At 39.0% G+C, this 17292-nt stretch overlaps 1 protein-coding gene across 1 annotated transcript in view; it reads right to left on the bottom strand.

Annotated features, from left to right (window-relative positions):
* PLCE1 (phospholipase C epsilon 1) overlaps positions 1-17292 on the bottom strand; it is a 336517-nt gene that overhangs the window by 32024 nt on the left and 287201 nt on the right. The window contains exons 23-25 of the mRNA XM_043983896.1: positions 17053-17170; positions 8519-8650; positions 4211-4498 (exon numbers count right to left, since the gene is read on the bottom strand). Coding sequence (XP_043839831.1) covers positions 4211-4498; positions 8519-8650; positions 17053-17170 — 538 coding nt within the window. The remainder of the gene's footprint in view (positions 1-4210; positions 4499-8518; positions 8651-17052; positions 17171-17292) is intronic.

Genomic DNA, 17292 nt, shown 5'->3' on the forward strand with positions numbered 1-17292 from the left:
TTACTATTCCTAAGAAAAACTCAAAGCCTATGTCCTCTAGGCAGTGTCACAGATGGGCTCTCACTTGAAGAGGAGAATCAAGGCATCTCCTTTTTACTGTTTTTGAACCCAAATTTGGGAATTAGCAAGCTGAGGCAAGGAGATGTTGTCTGGGGTTCTCCCTGGTGAGGTGCCTTTGCGTACTGTTGTGAGCATATTCTTTCTTTCTTCCTTCCTTCATTAATTTATTGTGAGGCAATTGGGGTTAAGTGACTTGCCCAGGGTCACATAGCTAGTAAGTATCAAGTGTCTGAGGCCGGATTTGAACTCAGGTACTCCTGAATCCAGGGCCTGTGCCCAGCTGCCCTGTGGGCATATTCTTTTTTTTTTTTTTTTTAGTGAGGCAACTGGGGTTAAGTGACTTGCCCAGGGTCACACAGCTAGTAAGTGTTAAGTGTCTGAGGCCGGATTTGAACTCAGGTACTCCTGACTCCAGGGCCGGTGCTCTATCCACTGCGCCACCTAGCTGCCCCGGGCATATTCTTACCAGATCAGAGAGTGAGGTCTGGAAAGGACTTAAGTGATGACCTCATCTAATCTCTCTATTGTACAGAAGAGGAAACTAAAGCCAGAAGAGCTTAAGTAATTGATCCGAGGTCACCTGCAGTTTAGTCTCAGAGAGTTGCCATTTTCCTAGGATCATATGGCTGGTATGTGTCAGAGGACAGCTCTTTACCTACTATACCATGTTGCTTCTTATGAGGGAAAAAAAATCTCATAAAACACCTAAAATTTTTCTTATAAAGAAGCACACATGTGTACATATGCATATGTATGTATTTTTTTTAGATCACAGAGAAAGTGGTGATGAAAAGACCTGATGGTAAAAGTTTGCTTGGGAATGAGATGCTTGTCCTCCCAAGGGTGATGGTGCAGAGAGACAACAGCTCTCAGGGTCAGAGGAAGAAGAGGAAGAGGAGTTGGTGACTCCCTGCCCAGGGCACTGAGGCAGCTATTTGTAGACTGGATGGCAACAGGAAGTGATTATGCCCCTGGAGTATATTGTAAGCCACCTAGGCAGAAAGGAAAGAGATGAGGAATGAGGAACCTGATCACACACCTGGCACAAAGGTGTGATAGGCAGTGATAGGGAATTTCAATTATCTGCACATTTGCTCTAGCAAGCTTTCTGCCAAAGCAGAGGAGGCAATATATTCTTTCTTATTTTTGATAATATATTCTTGACTTGCCTGAGTGACAATTTCATCCTTTAACAGGTAGAGGAAATAAGAAGGGGAAATTTTATTCTGGGTTTGATTTTAACTATCTGAGAGAAACTGGTTGCTACATGGGAACTCTGGGGTGAAGTGATGGCTTCCCTCTAGACTCAATGACAGAAAAGGAGCAGAAATCTGGGCATAGTCTGAAATAGACCTTAGATTTTGGGAAAACAGATTTTAAGGGTTTTGAGAAAATATAAGCAGGATTCTACGGACTGAAATGTTACAGGGGAAGTCAGCCAACACAATAATAAGTCAACAGTGTGAGGTGACCACCAAGAAAGCTAACACAATCTTTGGGAGCATTAAGAGAGACATAGCTTCCAGGAATAGGGTGGTGATCATCCTATCATCCTCTGTCTTTGTAAAACCTCCTCTGGAGTACTGTGTCAAAGTCTGAGTGTCAAGGCATGAGAAGAACAATAAATGTCCAGCACAGGGCAAGTAGGTAAAGCAGTAGTGAAGGACCTCAAGGCGGAAAGACCTGGGAACATTTGGTCTAGAGGAGTCTCAGAGGGGTCATGATAGTTGTCTTCAGGTGCTAAAAGACTCCACGTTGAGAAGAGCGTAGCCTTGATCTCTTTGGTGGCAGAGGGCTGAACTAGGTGCAATGGGTAGCAGCTACAAAGAGGCCAGTCTGGGCTTGATTTCAGGAAAAGTCTTCCTAATAAGGAGAGCCGTCCCAAAGTGGAACAAGCAGCTTCAGAGGATGGTGGAGTCTCCCTTCTCAGATGGCCTCGAGCAGAGACTGGATCACTACCAACAAGGTATGTGGTCCTGGGGATTCCTTGCCTGTCTTGGCTGGGTTGCTTTGGGACTCCTCTGGCTTTTCCACCAGATGCGTCGTCTTCCTACATTAGAGTATAAATTCCTTGAGGTTAGGAACTATCTTTCTTTTTTTATCTTTGTGTCCCTAGTGCCTGGCACAGTACTTGGCACACAGTAGGCACTTAATAAAGTTGGCTGATGGACTAGATGGCTGCTGAGGTCTTGTCCAATGTTCAGATTCTGTGATTCTGTCATTGAACCTGGAATCTAGGAGCTTACAAAAATTAATATGGAAAAAGGATTTTAAGCACCATTTGTTATTTTAAGTCTCCTGTAAAACAGGCAAAAATGTCTCTCACCACTCATTCCTTAAAAGTCATTGAATAACAATCATAAACGTTTTCCTGAAACGTGGACTGCGGAGAAAATAGCCCAGGAATATTATCTAGAACCGAGAGATGTGAAATCCCTTCTCACATTTTTCATTGCTTTTGATGTAAAGCTCTTCCCTGACAATAACAAAAAGAAAGCTATATCATCTAAGTGAAAGAAGCCATCAGAAGCATTTTCCACCATGCTCCCTACGTATGCCCTCGTCTTATTCTTCGCCTCCTGAATGCATTAAATTATGTTGTCATTTGAAAAAAAAAAGTCATTGAATGCTTTATTAATAGTGTCAGGAGCACAATAGCTGCTTCAATCTCCAATGTAATCGACGAAAATGGGCCTACCTGGAAAAATCTGATTGTCTATAAAGTTTACTTACTGTAAGTATGACCCCTCATGTAAAGGTATCAAGGAACAAAGGATAATCAGTAGACAGTACATGTCTTCCATTCATATTTATGCAATATTAAGAGACTAGAAGAAGGTACCCCAGGACAGGGGGAGATTTGAGGGAGGACACTGAGTTGCTCAGGATGAGACAGTAGGGAAGCCTTTAATCTCTCTGACTGCCAAGATGATGAGATCACAGACCCACTGAAATTTTGGAATATGGAGCCTCTCAAACCTGCTGTTAGGAAAGCACTTTATACCCCTTAAGATGATACATAAATGCAGAGATTCTACTGGGATGGGATGAGATTCCTACCTGACAAATCTCTAAAAATTGAACCAACACTCTCTGTTTCCAGTGGTTTTTTTTGTGTGTGTGGTTTTTTTTTTTTTTTTTTTTTTTTTTGCAGGGCAATGGGGGTTAAATGACTTGCCAAGGGTCACACAGCTAGTAAGTATCAACTGTCTGAGACTGGATTTGAACTCAGGTCCTCCTGGGGCCAGTGCTCTATCCACTGTGCCACCTAGCTGCCTCTCTAGTGGTTTTAATATAAGTATTCTTGGAAAAGGAATCAGAACCAGATAACTATAGGTGGGCCTTTCTTTGAATCTATAATCACAAATCTATAGTCATACTTGAACTTAACACCAAAGATTTATTCAAAATATCACTTCTGGGGCAGCTAGGTGGCACAGTGGATAAAGCACTGACCCTGGATTCAGGAGGACCTGAGTTCAAATCCAGCCTCAGACACTTGACACTTACTAGCTGTGTGACCCTGGACAAGTCACTTAACCCTCACTGCCCTGCAAAACAAAACAAAAACAAACAAACAAAAAACCCACAAAATATCACTTCTACTATAAACCAGTGTACTCTTTACCATTCATTCAATCAATCAATCAATCAATCAACAAGCGTTTATCATATGCCTATGATGCACCAGGTACTGTGTTAAGTCCTAGGGATATACAGACAGGGGGAGCTGCCCCTGTCCTCAAGGAGCCACGCTCTCATAGGGGAGATGACATGCACACCCATATCACATACAGACAGAATACAGATGAAGCAAATACAAGAGTTTTTGAAGAGGGCACTAACGGTTGTGGGGTAAGGGGGGTCAGGCAAGGCTTCATGTAAAAGGCACCTGGACTGGGCTTTGATGGAAACCAGAGATCCTAAGAGGCAGCACTGAAGATGGAAAGCCCTCCAGGAATGAGGGGAAGTAAGTGAAAACACAGGGATCCAAGAGAGGAAGTATCACTGTGGGAGCTGAAACACTTAATCTTTTACCTTCATTCTCTACCCTTGGACCCTGTGCTTCACTTCATCTATTCAGGTTTACAAACGGGTATCAAACAGAACGGGTCAATAAAGAATTTACAGTGAATCTCTGCAGTCTTACCGTCCGTTTGGTAGTTCAGTGCAACCAGCTGAATCCCATGGAGCCAGAACAAGAGGGGGTTGGGGTTGGAAGAGTCGATGCGTGTGGCAGCAGGATACGTTCTCAGCAGCTGGCAAGCAGTATGCTGAATCAGCTTCTGAGAATACCGCCGGCAGAGTCGCTTGGCCGCATTCTCATTCAGGGACGAGATGTGGTAGCATTTTGGTGTTCTGATGATAGCACTGAGTGATGGAGCTGTGTTGAGAGAACAAACTTCTTCCCAGGTCTGCCGCATACCATCAAAGGAACCTAAACCCCCACAAAGATCAGAACCACAAACTTCACAAACTCTCCCAAAAGAATCCATTTGAATGACAGTGTGAAATCATAAATCTAAGCTCTGTCCAAGGCTCACATGAAAGAGCTGTAGAAACTTCAAAGTCAACTTACTTTCTTCTTATACAGGTATACTGGTTTGTACTGTGATGCCAAGACCCCGTCCCTACTGAGGGATGTAATGTTCTATTATCATTTAGAAAACTGAAGAGGTGTGTGTGTGTGTGTGTGTGTAAACCTGAGCTCTAGTGAATCATCCCCTTGGGCAAGAACATAAATTGTGATTTACTAATCTAAGAACAAGGAGGTGGGGGAAGAGAAGCTGTCCAATATTCATTGCTTCCCTTCACTTATGTGAACATATATTAAGCATCTAACTTGTTTAAGGTGCTGTACTGGGCGTGGGGTTAGATAGATACACATCCACACCAGTCACTGGCCTCGAGGAGCTCAAATTGTAGTAGGAGATACAAGAATGCAAATGCCAAACAATGCTAATTAACACTTCCTCACCTCACCTGTATTCCTACATGTTCTCAATAAAAATGTTCTTGGAAACTTAGGCCAGCATTGTCCAGTTAAAGGTAATGTTTGTTTTATTAATGAGTCACCAGAAGTAAGAACTACACTGATGCTTCATGTTTGAGTACTGCAAAAATCATTTGGAGTCCAAAATCAAAAAACCCAAATGATTTGAAGCCCTACTCTTTCTTCTGGAAAACCATATAAAGCAAAACTTTTTAATAAGGGAATTATAGTAGTGGTAAACAATGAGAAGGCATTGTAACACCATCAGAAGAGCATTGAATTTAAAGGGGAACCAGGTTTGAATTCCAGCTCTTCCTGTGTGTTATCACAGCACCTGTCTGAGAAGGAGATGGAGAGGAGGGAGGGGAGACAGAAAGACAGACAGACAAACAGGGCTAGCCTCTTCAGGAGGACAGAGACAATTTTAAGAGATCAGAGCAGGAAGCTTGAAGCCTAGGAGAAGAGGTTAGACATCTATTAGAATAGGGTCTTCCTTACTGAGGGTCTGGGGACAAAGACAAGTTTCAGTAAGTCATCATTCAGTTCATGAGATAACAACTGAGGAAGGTTTTTGCTGAAATTCCAGCAAATGTGAGTTTCCATGTGGATTTAGTGGGGAGGAAGAGTAGGGGAGGCAGACAATCCCTACCGTGCTGGGAGCTCCATGCTTGGAGCTCAGGTGGGAGAATCACATTCTAGACATTGTGCCAGACAAATCTACCTCAACCAGAAATCCAGAAATCCAGAAATCCAGAATTTGATGTTGCGTTTCAGACAAGAAAGTGGTGAGCTTTCTGAGGACAAGATCTGGAAAAGGGGTGCTTAAACAAGGAAAGATGAAGGGTCAAGTTGCCAAGAGCCTGATTAAAGTGCAGGACTTTGTATAACCTTGTTCTTCATCTTCTATTACTATTTCAGGCCCTCACATGGGACATGACCAAGGGATAAGCTCAGGTAGCTTAACAAGGTTAGAAGAGGGCTTGGAATTTTTACAAAGCGATTTGCAAATGCCAAGGATTCAGAGCGGGAAAGCACCTTAAAGGTCATCTAGTCTAACCCCCTCATATTGTAAAGACCAGGAAACTGAAGCTCAGACAGGTGCTGTGATAACACACAGGAAGAGCTGGAATTCAAACCTGGTTCCCCTTTAAATTCAATGCTCTTCTGATGGTGTTACAATGCCTTCTCATTGTTTACCACTACTATAATTCCCTTATTAAAAAGTTTTGCTTTATATGGCGGCTAGGTGGCGCAGTGGATAGAGCACCGGCCCTGGAGTCAGGAGTACCTGAGTTCAAATCCGGCCTCAGACACTTAATACTTAGCTGTGTGACCCTGGGCAAGTCACTTAACCCCAATTGCCTCACTAAAACAAACAAACAAACAAACAAAATAAAACAAGGTTAGAAGATGATGACTTTGGAACTCTGATTGGAAGTATAACCCTCATCAGTTCAATTCATTTCAACTGAACAGGCTTCACCTCCTTCCCCCTCCAATATGAACTTGTACTCCTCTGAACTCTGTTCTGACTCAGCTCTCTCTGGATCTCTCTCTCTAGATCTAGCATTTCCAACTGCTCCCTTTTACAGGCCCAGGTTGCAGCTCAGATCTATAACAACAACATAATATGGTATGATATAATATGTCAATATGTTATACACTTACCTAGGAGACAAATTCAAGTCCTATGAAGGAGACATATTCAAAGTCCCGAACAAAAGGTCTCATCTTTTAACCTTGGTGATTTGTCTATTGTCACATTCTCCACAAGTTTTCCTGCAATATTTGCAGTAGCCTTTACTAAAGTTCTACTCCAATACCTCACTGACAGTGTGGCAGGGACCTGGGTTCTTTTAGGCTATGCCAATGGAGTGTGAGCTTTAGGAGGGTTTATTAAACTGAAAAGGCCAGGTAATAAGACTTTTGGAGAGGACATCATTGAGCAGTAATTATTCTTATTTTGTTTTTTGGGTCTTTGGCTGTTCATGAAATTCATTGGGGAAGCAGGGAACTGTAAAGGAGGGAAGAAGGGAGAGCCTTGTGCTGGAGAACTAATAGAATTTTCAAAGTGTTAAAAGAAGACATGGTAGTAAAATCCTTAACAAAAAGGATCATAAATTGCTTGTAAGGAGCAGGGAAGGAGAGATGAAAAAAAAGACTACATTCTCTCCTAAGGGAAAAAGCAAGATGGTGAAGCAATTAAAGGGACAGCTAGGGGGTGCAGTGGATAGCGTGCTGGACCTGGAGTTAGGAAGATCTCTTAAGTTGAAATCTGGTCTTCAGACACTGGCTGTGGGACCCTGGGCAAGTCACTTAACCCTGTTTGCCTCAGTTTCCTCATATGTAAAATGAGTTGGAGAAGGAAATGGCAAACCTCTCCAGTATCTTTGCTCAAAATGAAAAAAATGAGAAAACAAAATGGGGTCACAAAGTGTCACGCAAGACTGAAATGACTCAACAACAACAAAGTAACTAAAAACATGAGGGAAAATGTTAGCAGTGAGAAACCAGTAGGATTACAAATGAACTGGGGACTTGCTAATGGAAGAAAAATGGAGGCCATGAGGTACAGAAGGTCTTTGGTGCCACAGTACAAATAAGTATACTGACTAAATAGAATTTTTCTTTTACATTCTGAAACAAGTTTTCACAGTATGTAGATTTAGAATAATTCTAACAAGCTGCAAGAAATACAGTAACCAAAAGTATAAGAAATTGTTTTGTTTTGTTTTTGCCAAATGTCATGAAATGCCTAACATTTAATTGTGTTTGTTTGAAATAAATTTTGAAGTAGTTGCTTGATTTAGACAAAATTTGGTATATTATTAAAGAATATCAAAATACAACTTGAAGTCTATTTATGGGTTAATTTGTTATCTTGAATAAAGTGGTGGATAATAAAAAATTTCAAATGGGCACATTTATGATATTACATGAAATGAGGATTATTATTCACAGAAGAACCATTGGGTTTTCTTTAAAGTGAAAGATTTTGGGGCAGCTAGGTGGCGCAGTGGATAGAGCACCGGCTCTGGAGTCAGGAGGACCTGAGTTCAAATCCGGCCTCAGACACTTAACACTTACTAGCTGTGTGACCCTGGGCAAGTCACTTAACCCCAACTGCCTCACCAAAAAAAAAAAAAATCCAAAAAACCAAAACCAAAACAAATAAAGTGAAAGATTTTCCTGATGATATTATTTTTAGCAAATACTGCTAAACATTTCTAGTCAATTATGATTCTCAAGAAATTAAAATTGCAAAATGGTGTTTTTTGCAATATGAGTACCTTTTTACTTTGTTGTTGGGTTTTTTTTTTTATTATTACCCAGTTACAGTAGGCAGCAGGAACATTCATTATAAAAACCAATTTAAACATTCAAGTAAAGATTACCAACAGGAAAACATCTGATCCATCCAATATACAGAATCAAGCAAAGATATTGGTAAGAAGCTGACTTTACTTTTTCCAGATGTTCTGGTATATGCTGCTGTCTCCCCAGGGCTTAATCTGCCCGGATTGTTGCCAAAAATGGACTTCCTGCTTTTCCTTTCTTTTCCTCTGCTAGAGCCAGATGGGTTTAAAGTTGACAATCCTGTTCCCATAAAATTAAAATAAATAAGCCAAAAACTGCAAGCAAAGGAACTCAACATTTTCCATCACTGCTGATGTTTATTTTTAATGACTACTACTCCCTTGTATATAACGTGTAGGGCCTATTATCATTTTGTTTTTTAGCAGCCTTAATAACAGTATTAATTCCAATTATAAGACAGTTTCTGCCTTGAGGAAAAAAAAGTTGAAAGAAACTGCATGGTCGTTAGAGAATGGCCATAAATACTATTTAAGTTAATATAAAAATAACATACCAACAAGAGTATAATAGGAAAAAAGATGTCCAGATAACTTTTATTTGGAGGAGCATTATCAAATGAATGGACTATTTTATATTACTGATTTTCTTCTACCTCTTTCTGCATAGTCACCTTGTTTGGTATCACAGACTTTCAGTCTCTCATTGGGCCTGGAGCCAAAGCAGAATCTCCTCTATACCACACCCAAATAAGAGGTCGTCGTCCAGCCTTGGTTTGAGGATATCCACTGTGGAGACAGCTCATTCTACTTCTGCATAGCTGTAATCATTAGTCTCCTAATTCTGCCCTTTGGGGTACAGAACAAGTCTTGATTCCTTCCTTTAAAGGACAACATTTTGACACTACTATCATCTCTCGCTCCCCCCAACCCTAAGCTTTCTTTTAGCCAGGTTAAACATTCCCACCACATTGTTCACATGCTTCCTGGTTATTTGAAGTGACCAGGGAAGATCTCTGCTCCAAACATCTCCACTAAAATTCCATTATTGGAAATCTATTCCTTAAAATGAAATCTCTTCAAATGGACCTCTTTTAAAATGGAAAGAGAGCAGTGCACCTAGGAGTACCATTAAGGCCTTGATGTGCAAGAGTTTTTTGGTTTTCTTTATGACAGCAAAACCGAAATGAGGTGGGCTGTTTTTCTCTTGAGGGGCTCGGGGATTACAGTACAGGCAGAAGGAGTAGAAAAGGTAAAGGAAAGGAGAGGTGGGAGCCCATGAAGACAACCTTCTTTTCACACAAGTTTTAAGTGAAGTACTGAAGAGGCAGATCTGGGATTTGAACCAACAATATTGGCAGCACTGTGATGAGTCTGTTCAAAATCCTTTTGGTAGTTCTGGTAGATTTGTATATACTAATATCGAAGGTCTAATGCTTATATTTTTATTCATTAAATAGTTACTAATACTGTTGGACAGGAGCATACGCTGTAATACGCTTAACAGTCATTTTCTTGAAAGAGAAAACTTTTCTAGAACACAGTACAAATGACACTTAACCAAAGTTAGTGTGTTAGTTTTTTTCATAAATGTATCTTACTTTATACAATAGACTATCTCTAAAAAATTGTGTGTGTATCAGATTTTTGTGAACCAAGTTTTACTTTCCTGCCAACTTATAGTATTGGTTAATAATTTTAGACACAATCCATAGGAAAAACTTTGGCTTTGGAAATTGGAAATGCCTCTTAAGAAAAAAGTAGATCTTATCAGAGCATATGCTGAAAGAAAAATGATGTTTTTGTAATATTGAAAACAAGTGAGCAAAGCAATTTCAGATTTTTTTTTGGTCATAAGTATAGCTTTCCAGGGAAGCCACAATGGCTCATCACTGTATATCCCATTTACCCTTTCAGTTCAAAGCTACCTTTCTCTTTTCTGCAAAACTGATTGTTGGAAATATTGCTTTTAAATTTGTCAAGAGCATATTCCTATTCTTTTCAGTTACTATAGGGTACCTTCATTTAAGACTGACATTTAATTGGCCTTGTCTCCTAAGGAAAGTACATCCACAAGGACACAAGGGTGATTGTTGTCTCTTGGTGGCTGGGGTAGGTTTGGCTCATCTGTCTGACTACAACACCCATGAGAGGAGAACATGAAGAAAAGTGTCAGGAACAACTACTTTTACTTCTTTTAGACAAATTGGCTTGTCGGCTCCAAGGTCTAAGAATGCACTGTAGCACAGTCTTGATCCAACAGCTCTGACAGTCTATCCTTGTGATTCAGATGGCTCATTAAGAAAACATTAGTCTGCCAACAAAGCATGGTTTTTACTGCTGTAGGATTTCTGGGTTGCCAAGAAAATTAATGTTTATGCTGAAAGCATGGGCTAAAACTTAAAATGAATAAGCCATGATATCCTATTAAATGACAAAACTGGAGCCCTGGAACCATAGGGATACTGCAGATGGCACATCAATCAGTCTGTAATGGGCTTGTCTCCAACATAAATACACCACTCCGGGGCAGCTAGGTGGCGTAGTGGATAAAGCACCAGCCCTGGATTCAGGAGGACCTGGATTCAGGAGGACCTGAGTTCAAATCCAGCCTCAGATACTTGACACTAGCTGTGTGACCCTGGGCAAATCACTTAACCCTCATTGCCCCGCAAAAAAACAAAAAACCAAAAAACCAAACCAATACACCACTCCCTTCACCTATTATCATTCAATATACCCCACTCTCCTCCCCTCCACTGCTAGGTTCTGATAGCTGAGCTCCTCAGGACAGTAACTCCCTAGCCATGACCCAGGCACCTACACATAGCAGTTTTTGTCCTCAAAGCTTAGATCTTTGGGTTTATCATAGACTAGATTATTACAGTCATGTACTACAATGTATCGTGTACCTAATCTATTCCACTGATATACCACTCTTATTTCTTAGCCAGTACCAATTGTTTTTAATAATTACCACTTATTATTAATTAATATTATTAATAATTACCATGTAGTTTTGAGATCTGGTACAAAACTTAACCTATTTCAATTAGCTATTGATGCTAGAGAATTGGAATAGATATAAATTAATCATCAAAATAAGGAACCCCAAAGAGCTTATAAACTACATTAGTGGGAGGCAGAGCTAAGATGGCAAAGTACAGGCAGCAGCTCAGCTGAACTCTCTCAATACTCCTCTCCAAACAACTTAAAAATAATGCTTCAACCCAAATTCAGGAGCGACAGAGCCAACAAAAGGTCAGGGTGATATATTTTTCTAGCCAAAGACAACTTAGAAAGTTAGCAGGAAATCTCTGTGACCCTGGGGTACTGGTTAGCCCAGAGTGTAATACAGACTGTGGGAACAGAATGAGGCCTCAGAAGCAAGCTGCCCAAGTGGCAGCAACAGCTTGGAAACTCTTGGTCACAGATGGTAAAGGGGTTGGACAACTGGTCAGAAAGAGATTACAGGGGACCCTTTGCTGGCCCTGGGTGCAGGCCCCTGTTGCAATGCCCATATGCGGCTCCAGGACAAAGAGGAGTACCAGCATTTGTGGTCACAGGGGAGCCAGGACCCTGGTCATGGTACCAGGATGGAGGACGGTAGTCACTCACAAGGGAGTAGGCAACCTGGTCTCAGTTCCAAGGGAGGAAGGAGCACAAGCGCTTGCTACCACAGGAGAGAAGGGGCCCGGATTGTAGTACCAGGGGGGAGGAATGCTTGTGGCCATTCACATGTGACGTGCTTTAAGTTCCAAGGCAGAAAGGAACACTAGTACTTCTGGCTGCAGGAGAGCAGAGGACCTGGTCATGGTTCCAGGGTCAAGAGGAGCACTGGTAATTGCAGCTGAAGGGGAACAAGGTCCCTTCCTGGGTAAAGACCAGAGTACAGGCCAGGAAAGCAGTGATCACACTTCTCCTTGGGTCATACCACCTTGGAAGCACCAAAAATTTATGGACCCCCAGAACTAGCTTTGAAAACAGCAACATGAAAAACCTAAGCTCGAGACGGTGCCCCCTCAACCCTGGGATCAGTCTGACTTTAATATAACCTTAAAAGTCAAGAAATAGACTGGAAAAATGAATAAACAACAATTGAAAAAGAGATAATAAAAAGTTACTATGATGATAGGGAAGAGCAAGACACAAACTCAGAAGACAATGATGTCAAAACAGCTATAAGCAAAGCCTTAAAGAAAAATGTGATCTGGATACAAGACCAACCAGAATTCCGGGAAGTGCTCAATAAGGATTTTAAACATCAAATAAGAGAAGTAAAGGAAAAAATTATAAAAAAAAAAAAGAGAGAGTGATGCAAAAAAACTATGAAAAGAGAATCAACATCTTGATAAAAGAGGTACAAAAAATACCTGAAGAAAGTAACACATTAAAAAACAGAATTGGCCAAATGGTAAAAGAGACACAAAAATTCACTGAATATAAGAACTCTTTAAAAACCATACTTGACCAAATGGAAAAAGGTACAAAAATTCATTGAAGAAAAGAACTCTTTAAAAAGCAGAATTGGCTAAATGGAAAAAAGTACAAAAGTTCACTAAAGAAATTAATTCCTTAAAAATTAATTTTGGACAAGTGGAAGCTAATGACTGTGGGAGACATCAAGAAACAATCAAATAGAGTCAAAAGAATGAAAAAAAATAGAAGAAAATGTGAAATATCTCATTGGAAAAACAACTGACCTGGAAAATACAAGGAGAGATAATTTAAGAAATATTGGGACTACCTGAAAGTCATGATCATAAAAGAGCCCACACACATATTTCAAGAAATTATCAAGGAAAATTGCTCTGATATCCTAGAGCCAGAGGGTAAAATAGAAATCAAAAGGATCCACCAATCAACTCATGAAAGAGATCCCCAAATGAAAACTCCCAGGAATATTACAGCCAAATTCTAGAGCTTCCAGGTCAAGGAGAAAATATTACTAGCATCCAGAAAGAAATCATTCAGATAAAGAGAAGCACAGTCAGGATCACACAAGGTTATAGTAGCTTCCACATAAAAGGAGAGATGGGCTTGGGTATTCCCAAAGGTCAAGAAGCTAGGATTACCAGCAAGAATTTACCTAGAAAAGCTGAGTATAACCCCTCAGGGGAAGGACCATTCATTATGACCAGGTGGAATTTATACAAGGAATACAGGACTGGTTCAATATTAGGAAAACTATCAGCATAACTGACAATACCAATAATAAAACAAAATCATATGATTGTCTCAGTAGAGGCAGAAAAACCTTTTTAGAAAAATCAACACTCTTTCCTATTAAAACACTAGAAAACATAGGTATAAATGGAGCTTTCCTTAAAATGTTAATTAGCAAATAAATAAATAAATTGTCTCTAAAAAAAAAAAGTTAATTAGCATCTAAAATCATCAGCAAGCATCATCTGAAATGGGGATAAGCTAGAAGTTTTCCTAACAAGATCAAGAGTGAAACAAGGAGCCTATCAGAGTGGCAAATATAACAAAAAAGGAAAATGTTGGAGGGGATGTAGAAAAATCCAACCATTCTGGAGAACAATTTGGAACTCTGCCCAAAGGGCTATAAAACTGTGCATACCCTTTGATTCAGCAATACCATTGCTAGGTTTCTATCCCAAAGACATCCCAAAAAAGAGTAAAAGACCTATTTTTACAAAAATATTTATAGCAGCTCATTTTGTCATGGCTAAGAATTGGAAATCAAAGGAATGCTCATCAATTGGGGAATGGCTAAACAAGTTGCAATATATGATTGTGATGGAATGTTACTGTGCTATAAGAAATGACAAGCAGGACGACTTCAGAAATGCCTGGAGAGACTTATATGAACTGATGTATAGTGAAGTAAGCAGAACCAAGAGAACACTGTGCACAGTGACAGCAATATTGTTCAGTGAAGAACTGTGAATGACCTATTTTCAGCAATACAATGAACCAAGACAATCCCAAAGGACTAATGATGAAGCATACTATTCACCTCCAAAGAAAGAACTGATATTGATTGAACACAGACTGAAGCATGCTATTTAAAATTTTTCTTTTATTCAAGTTTTCTTATACAAAAACTTATATCTGATTGCTTACTGCCTCAGGGAAGGGAGGAAGGGGGGAGGAGAGATAGAATTTGGAACTCAAAACTTTACATTAACAAAATCAATTAAAAAAAAGTGAAGCAAGGATGCCCATTATCATCACTATTATTTAATATTTTACTAGAAATGCTAGCTATAGCATTAAGAGAAGAAAAAGAAAGGGAAGGAATTAGAATAGGCAAAGAGAAAACAAAACTAAGGCTCTTTGCAGATGATATGATGATATACTTAGAGAATCCTAGAAAATCAACTAAAAAACTAGGGGAAATAATGAACAACTTTAGTACAGTTGCAGGATATAAAATAAACCCACATAAATCATCAGCATTTCTATATATTACCAACAAAGTTCAGCAGGGAGAGATAGGAAAAAGAATTTCATTTAAAATAACTGCAGACAATATAAACTGAACATAATTAGAAAACATTTTTCACACAAATAAAGATAGCCCTAAACAACCAGAGAAATATTAATTGCTCATGGGTAGGCCAAGCCAATATGAGAAAAATGACAACTCTATCCAAATTAGTTTCCTTATTCACTGCCATACCAATCAAACTAGTTAGGTGGCACAGTGGCCCTGCAGACAAGAGAACGTGAGTTCAAATATGGTCTCAGACACTTGACACTTACTAGCTGTGTGACCCTGGGCAAGTCACTTAACCCTAACTGCCTCAATTATCCAGGGTCATCTCCAGTTGTCTTGATGTATATCTTGTCACTGCAACCAGATGGCTTTGGAAGAGAGGGAAGCTGGTAACTTTGCATAGCCCTCCCTCACTTAAATCCAAGTCACTGCAAGTCATGATATCACCTCCCAATGTTATGGTCCTCTTTGAGAAAAAAGGACAAACAACAAACAAACAAACAACAAACTACCAAAAATATTTTATAGAGCTAGAAAAAATAATAAACAAAGAACAAAAAGCCAACAACATCAAGGGAATTAATGGAAAAAATGTGAAGGAAGGTGGTCTCATAGTACCAGATCTCAAACTATTACAAAATGGTAACCATCAGAACATTCTGGTATTGGCTAAGAAACAGAGTAGTGGATCAGTGGAATAGATTAGAAACCCAATGCACAGTAGTAAATGATCACAATAATCTAGTGTTTGAAGGACCAAAAGGTCCAAGTTTTTGGGACAAGAACTATTTGACAAAAATTGCTGGAAAAACTGGAAAGCAGTTTGATAGAAACATCATACACACCAACATTTCACACCATATACCAAGATAAAGTAAAATATAGGTTTATGATTTAGATATAAAGGGTTTTATCGTAAGCAAATTAGGGGGATATGGAAAATTTCATGTCAGAACTATAGGTAAGGGAAGAATTTATGACCAAACAAGAGAGAGAGCATCATGGGAATGGATAATTCTAATTACATTAAATTAAAAAGGTTTTGCACAAACAAAACCAATGCAACCTTTTTTAGAAGGAAAGGAAGAAACTGGGAATGTTTACAGTGTTTTTTTTTCTTTTTTAAAATTTATTTCCCTTTTCTTTTTCTTTTTTTCTTACAGTAAGTTTCTCTGATAAAGACTTAATTTCTAAAATTTATAGAGAGCTAAGTCAAATTTATAAGAATACAAGTCATTCCCTAATTGGTAAATGGTCAAAGGATATGAACAAGCAGTTTTCAGATAAAGAAATCAAAGCTATCTATAGTCATATGAAAAATGCTTTAAATCACCACTTATTAGAGAAATGCAAGTCAAAACAACTCTGAGGTACTATGTGACATATCAAATTGGCGAATGTGACAGAAAATTAAAATAACAAATGTTGGAGGGGATGTGGAAAAACTGGAATACTAATGCACTGTTGGTGGAGTTGTGAACTGACCCAACCATTCTGGAGCACAATTTGGAACTATACCCAAAGTACTAAAAAACTGTGCATCCCCTTTGATCCAACCACTCTGTCTGTATCCCAAAGAGTTAAAAGGAAAAGGACCTATATGCACAAAAATATTTCTTTAGTAATATTTAGCAATACTGTACTATGATCAACTGTGAGTGACTTTTCTGATCAATATAATTATCCAAGACAATTCTGAAGGACTTACAATGAAAAATGCTATCCATCTCTAGAGAAAGAACTGATGGAATATGAATGCAAATTGAAGTATAATTTTTTCACTTTATTTTTCTTATGTTTTTCTGGCAACATGGCTAATATGGAAATATATTTTGCATGATTTCACATGTACAATTGATATCATGTTTCATGTCTTCACAATGGGTAGGAGAGGACTAAGAAGAAGAGAACTTGGAAAAAAAGAATGCAAAAAAAAAATAATAAATTATAAACCAAACCAATCAACCAACCAAACAAGACCACATTAGCCAGAAAAACTTGATCTCCTTGCCAAGTGGGAAGAGATGATAGCCAAAGGAACATTACTTTAATATGTTGGAAAATTATAAGCAGTGTCATCTTATAAAACATAAAGGAGCAATGCAGGGAAAAACACATTTATAGAAAACTTGTTGAGAAACTCAATTAAGCCAGATCATCAATTTCTTAAATAATTTAGCTTCTTAAAGGAATAATTTGAGAAGATTAGTTAATCTTACCTGGAAATTTTACAGCTTGGCAGTAAATGACAAGGTCAGAAAGCTCTGGGGCTATTTGTCTACTCTCTTTTTTATTCTGTGGCAGATAAAATTCTTCACCCAGTTCCATGTCATAAACCTGTCAAATGATAAAGTAACAGAAATTTACATTGTAGGTCTTGAAAGTACTCTGTCATCTATTTATCTTGTATAATTCAAAATCTCAATTACCTAGATCATTCTGTTTTTCAATAACCATAA

Source organism: Dromiciops gliroides, chromosome 2 (assembly GCF_019393635.1).
Source record: "Dromiciops gliroides isolate mDroGli1 chromosome 2, mDroGli1.pri, whole genome shotgun sequence".
In the NCBI taxonomy this organism is placed as follows: domain Eukaryota; kingdom Metazoa; phylum Chordata; class Mammalia; order Microbiotheria; family Microbiotheriidae; genus Dromiciops; species Dromiciops gliroides.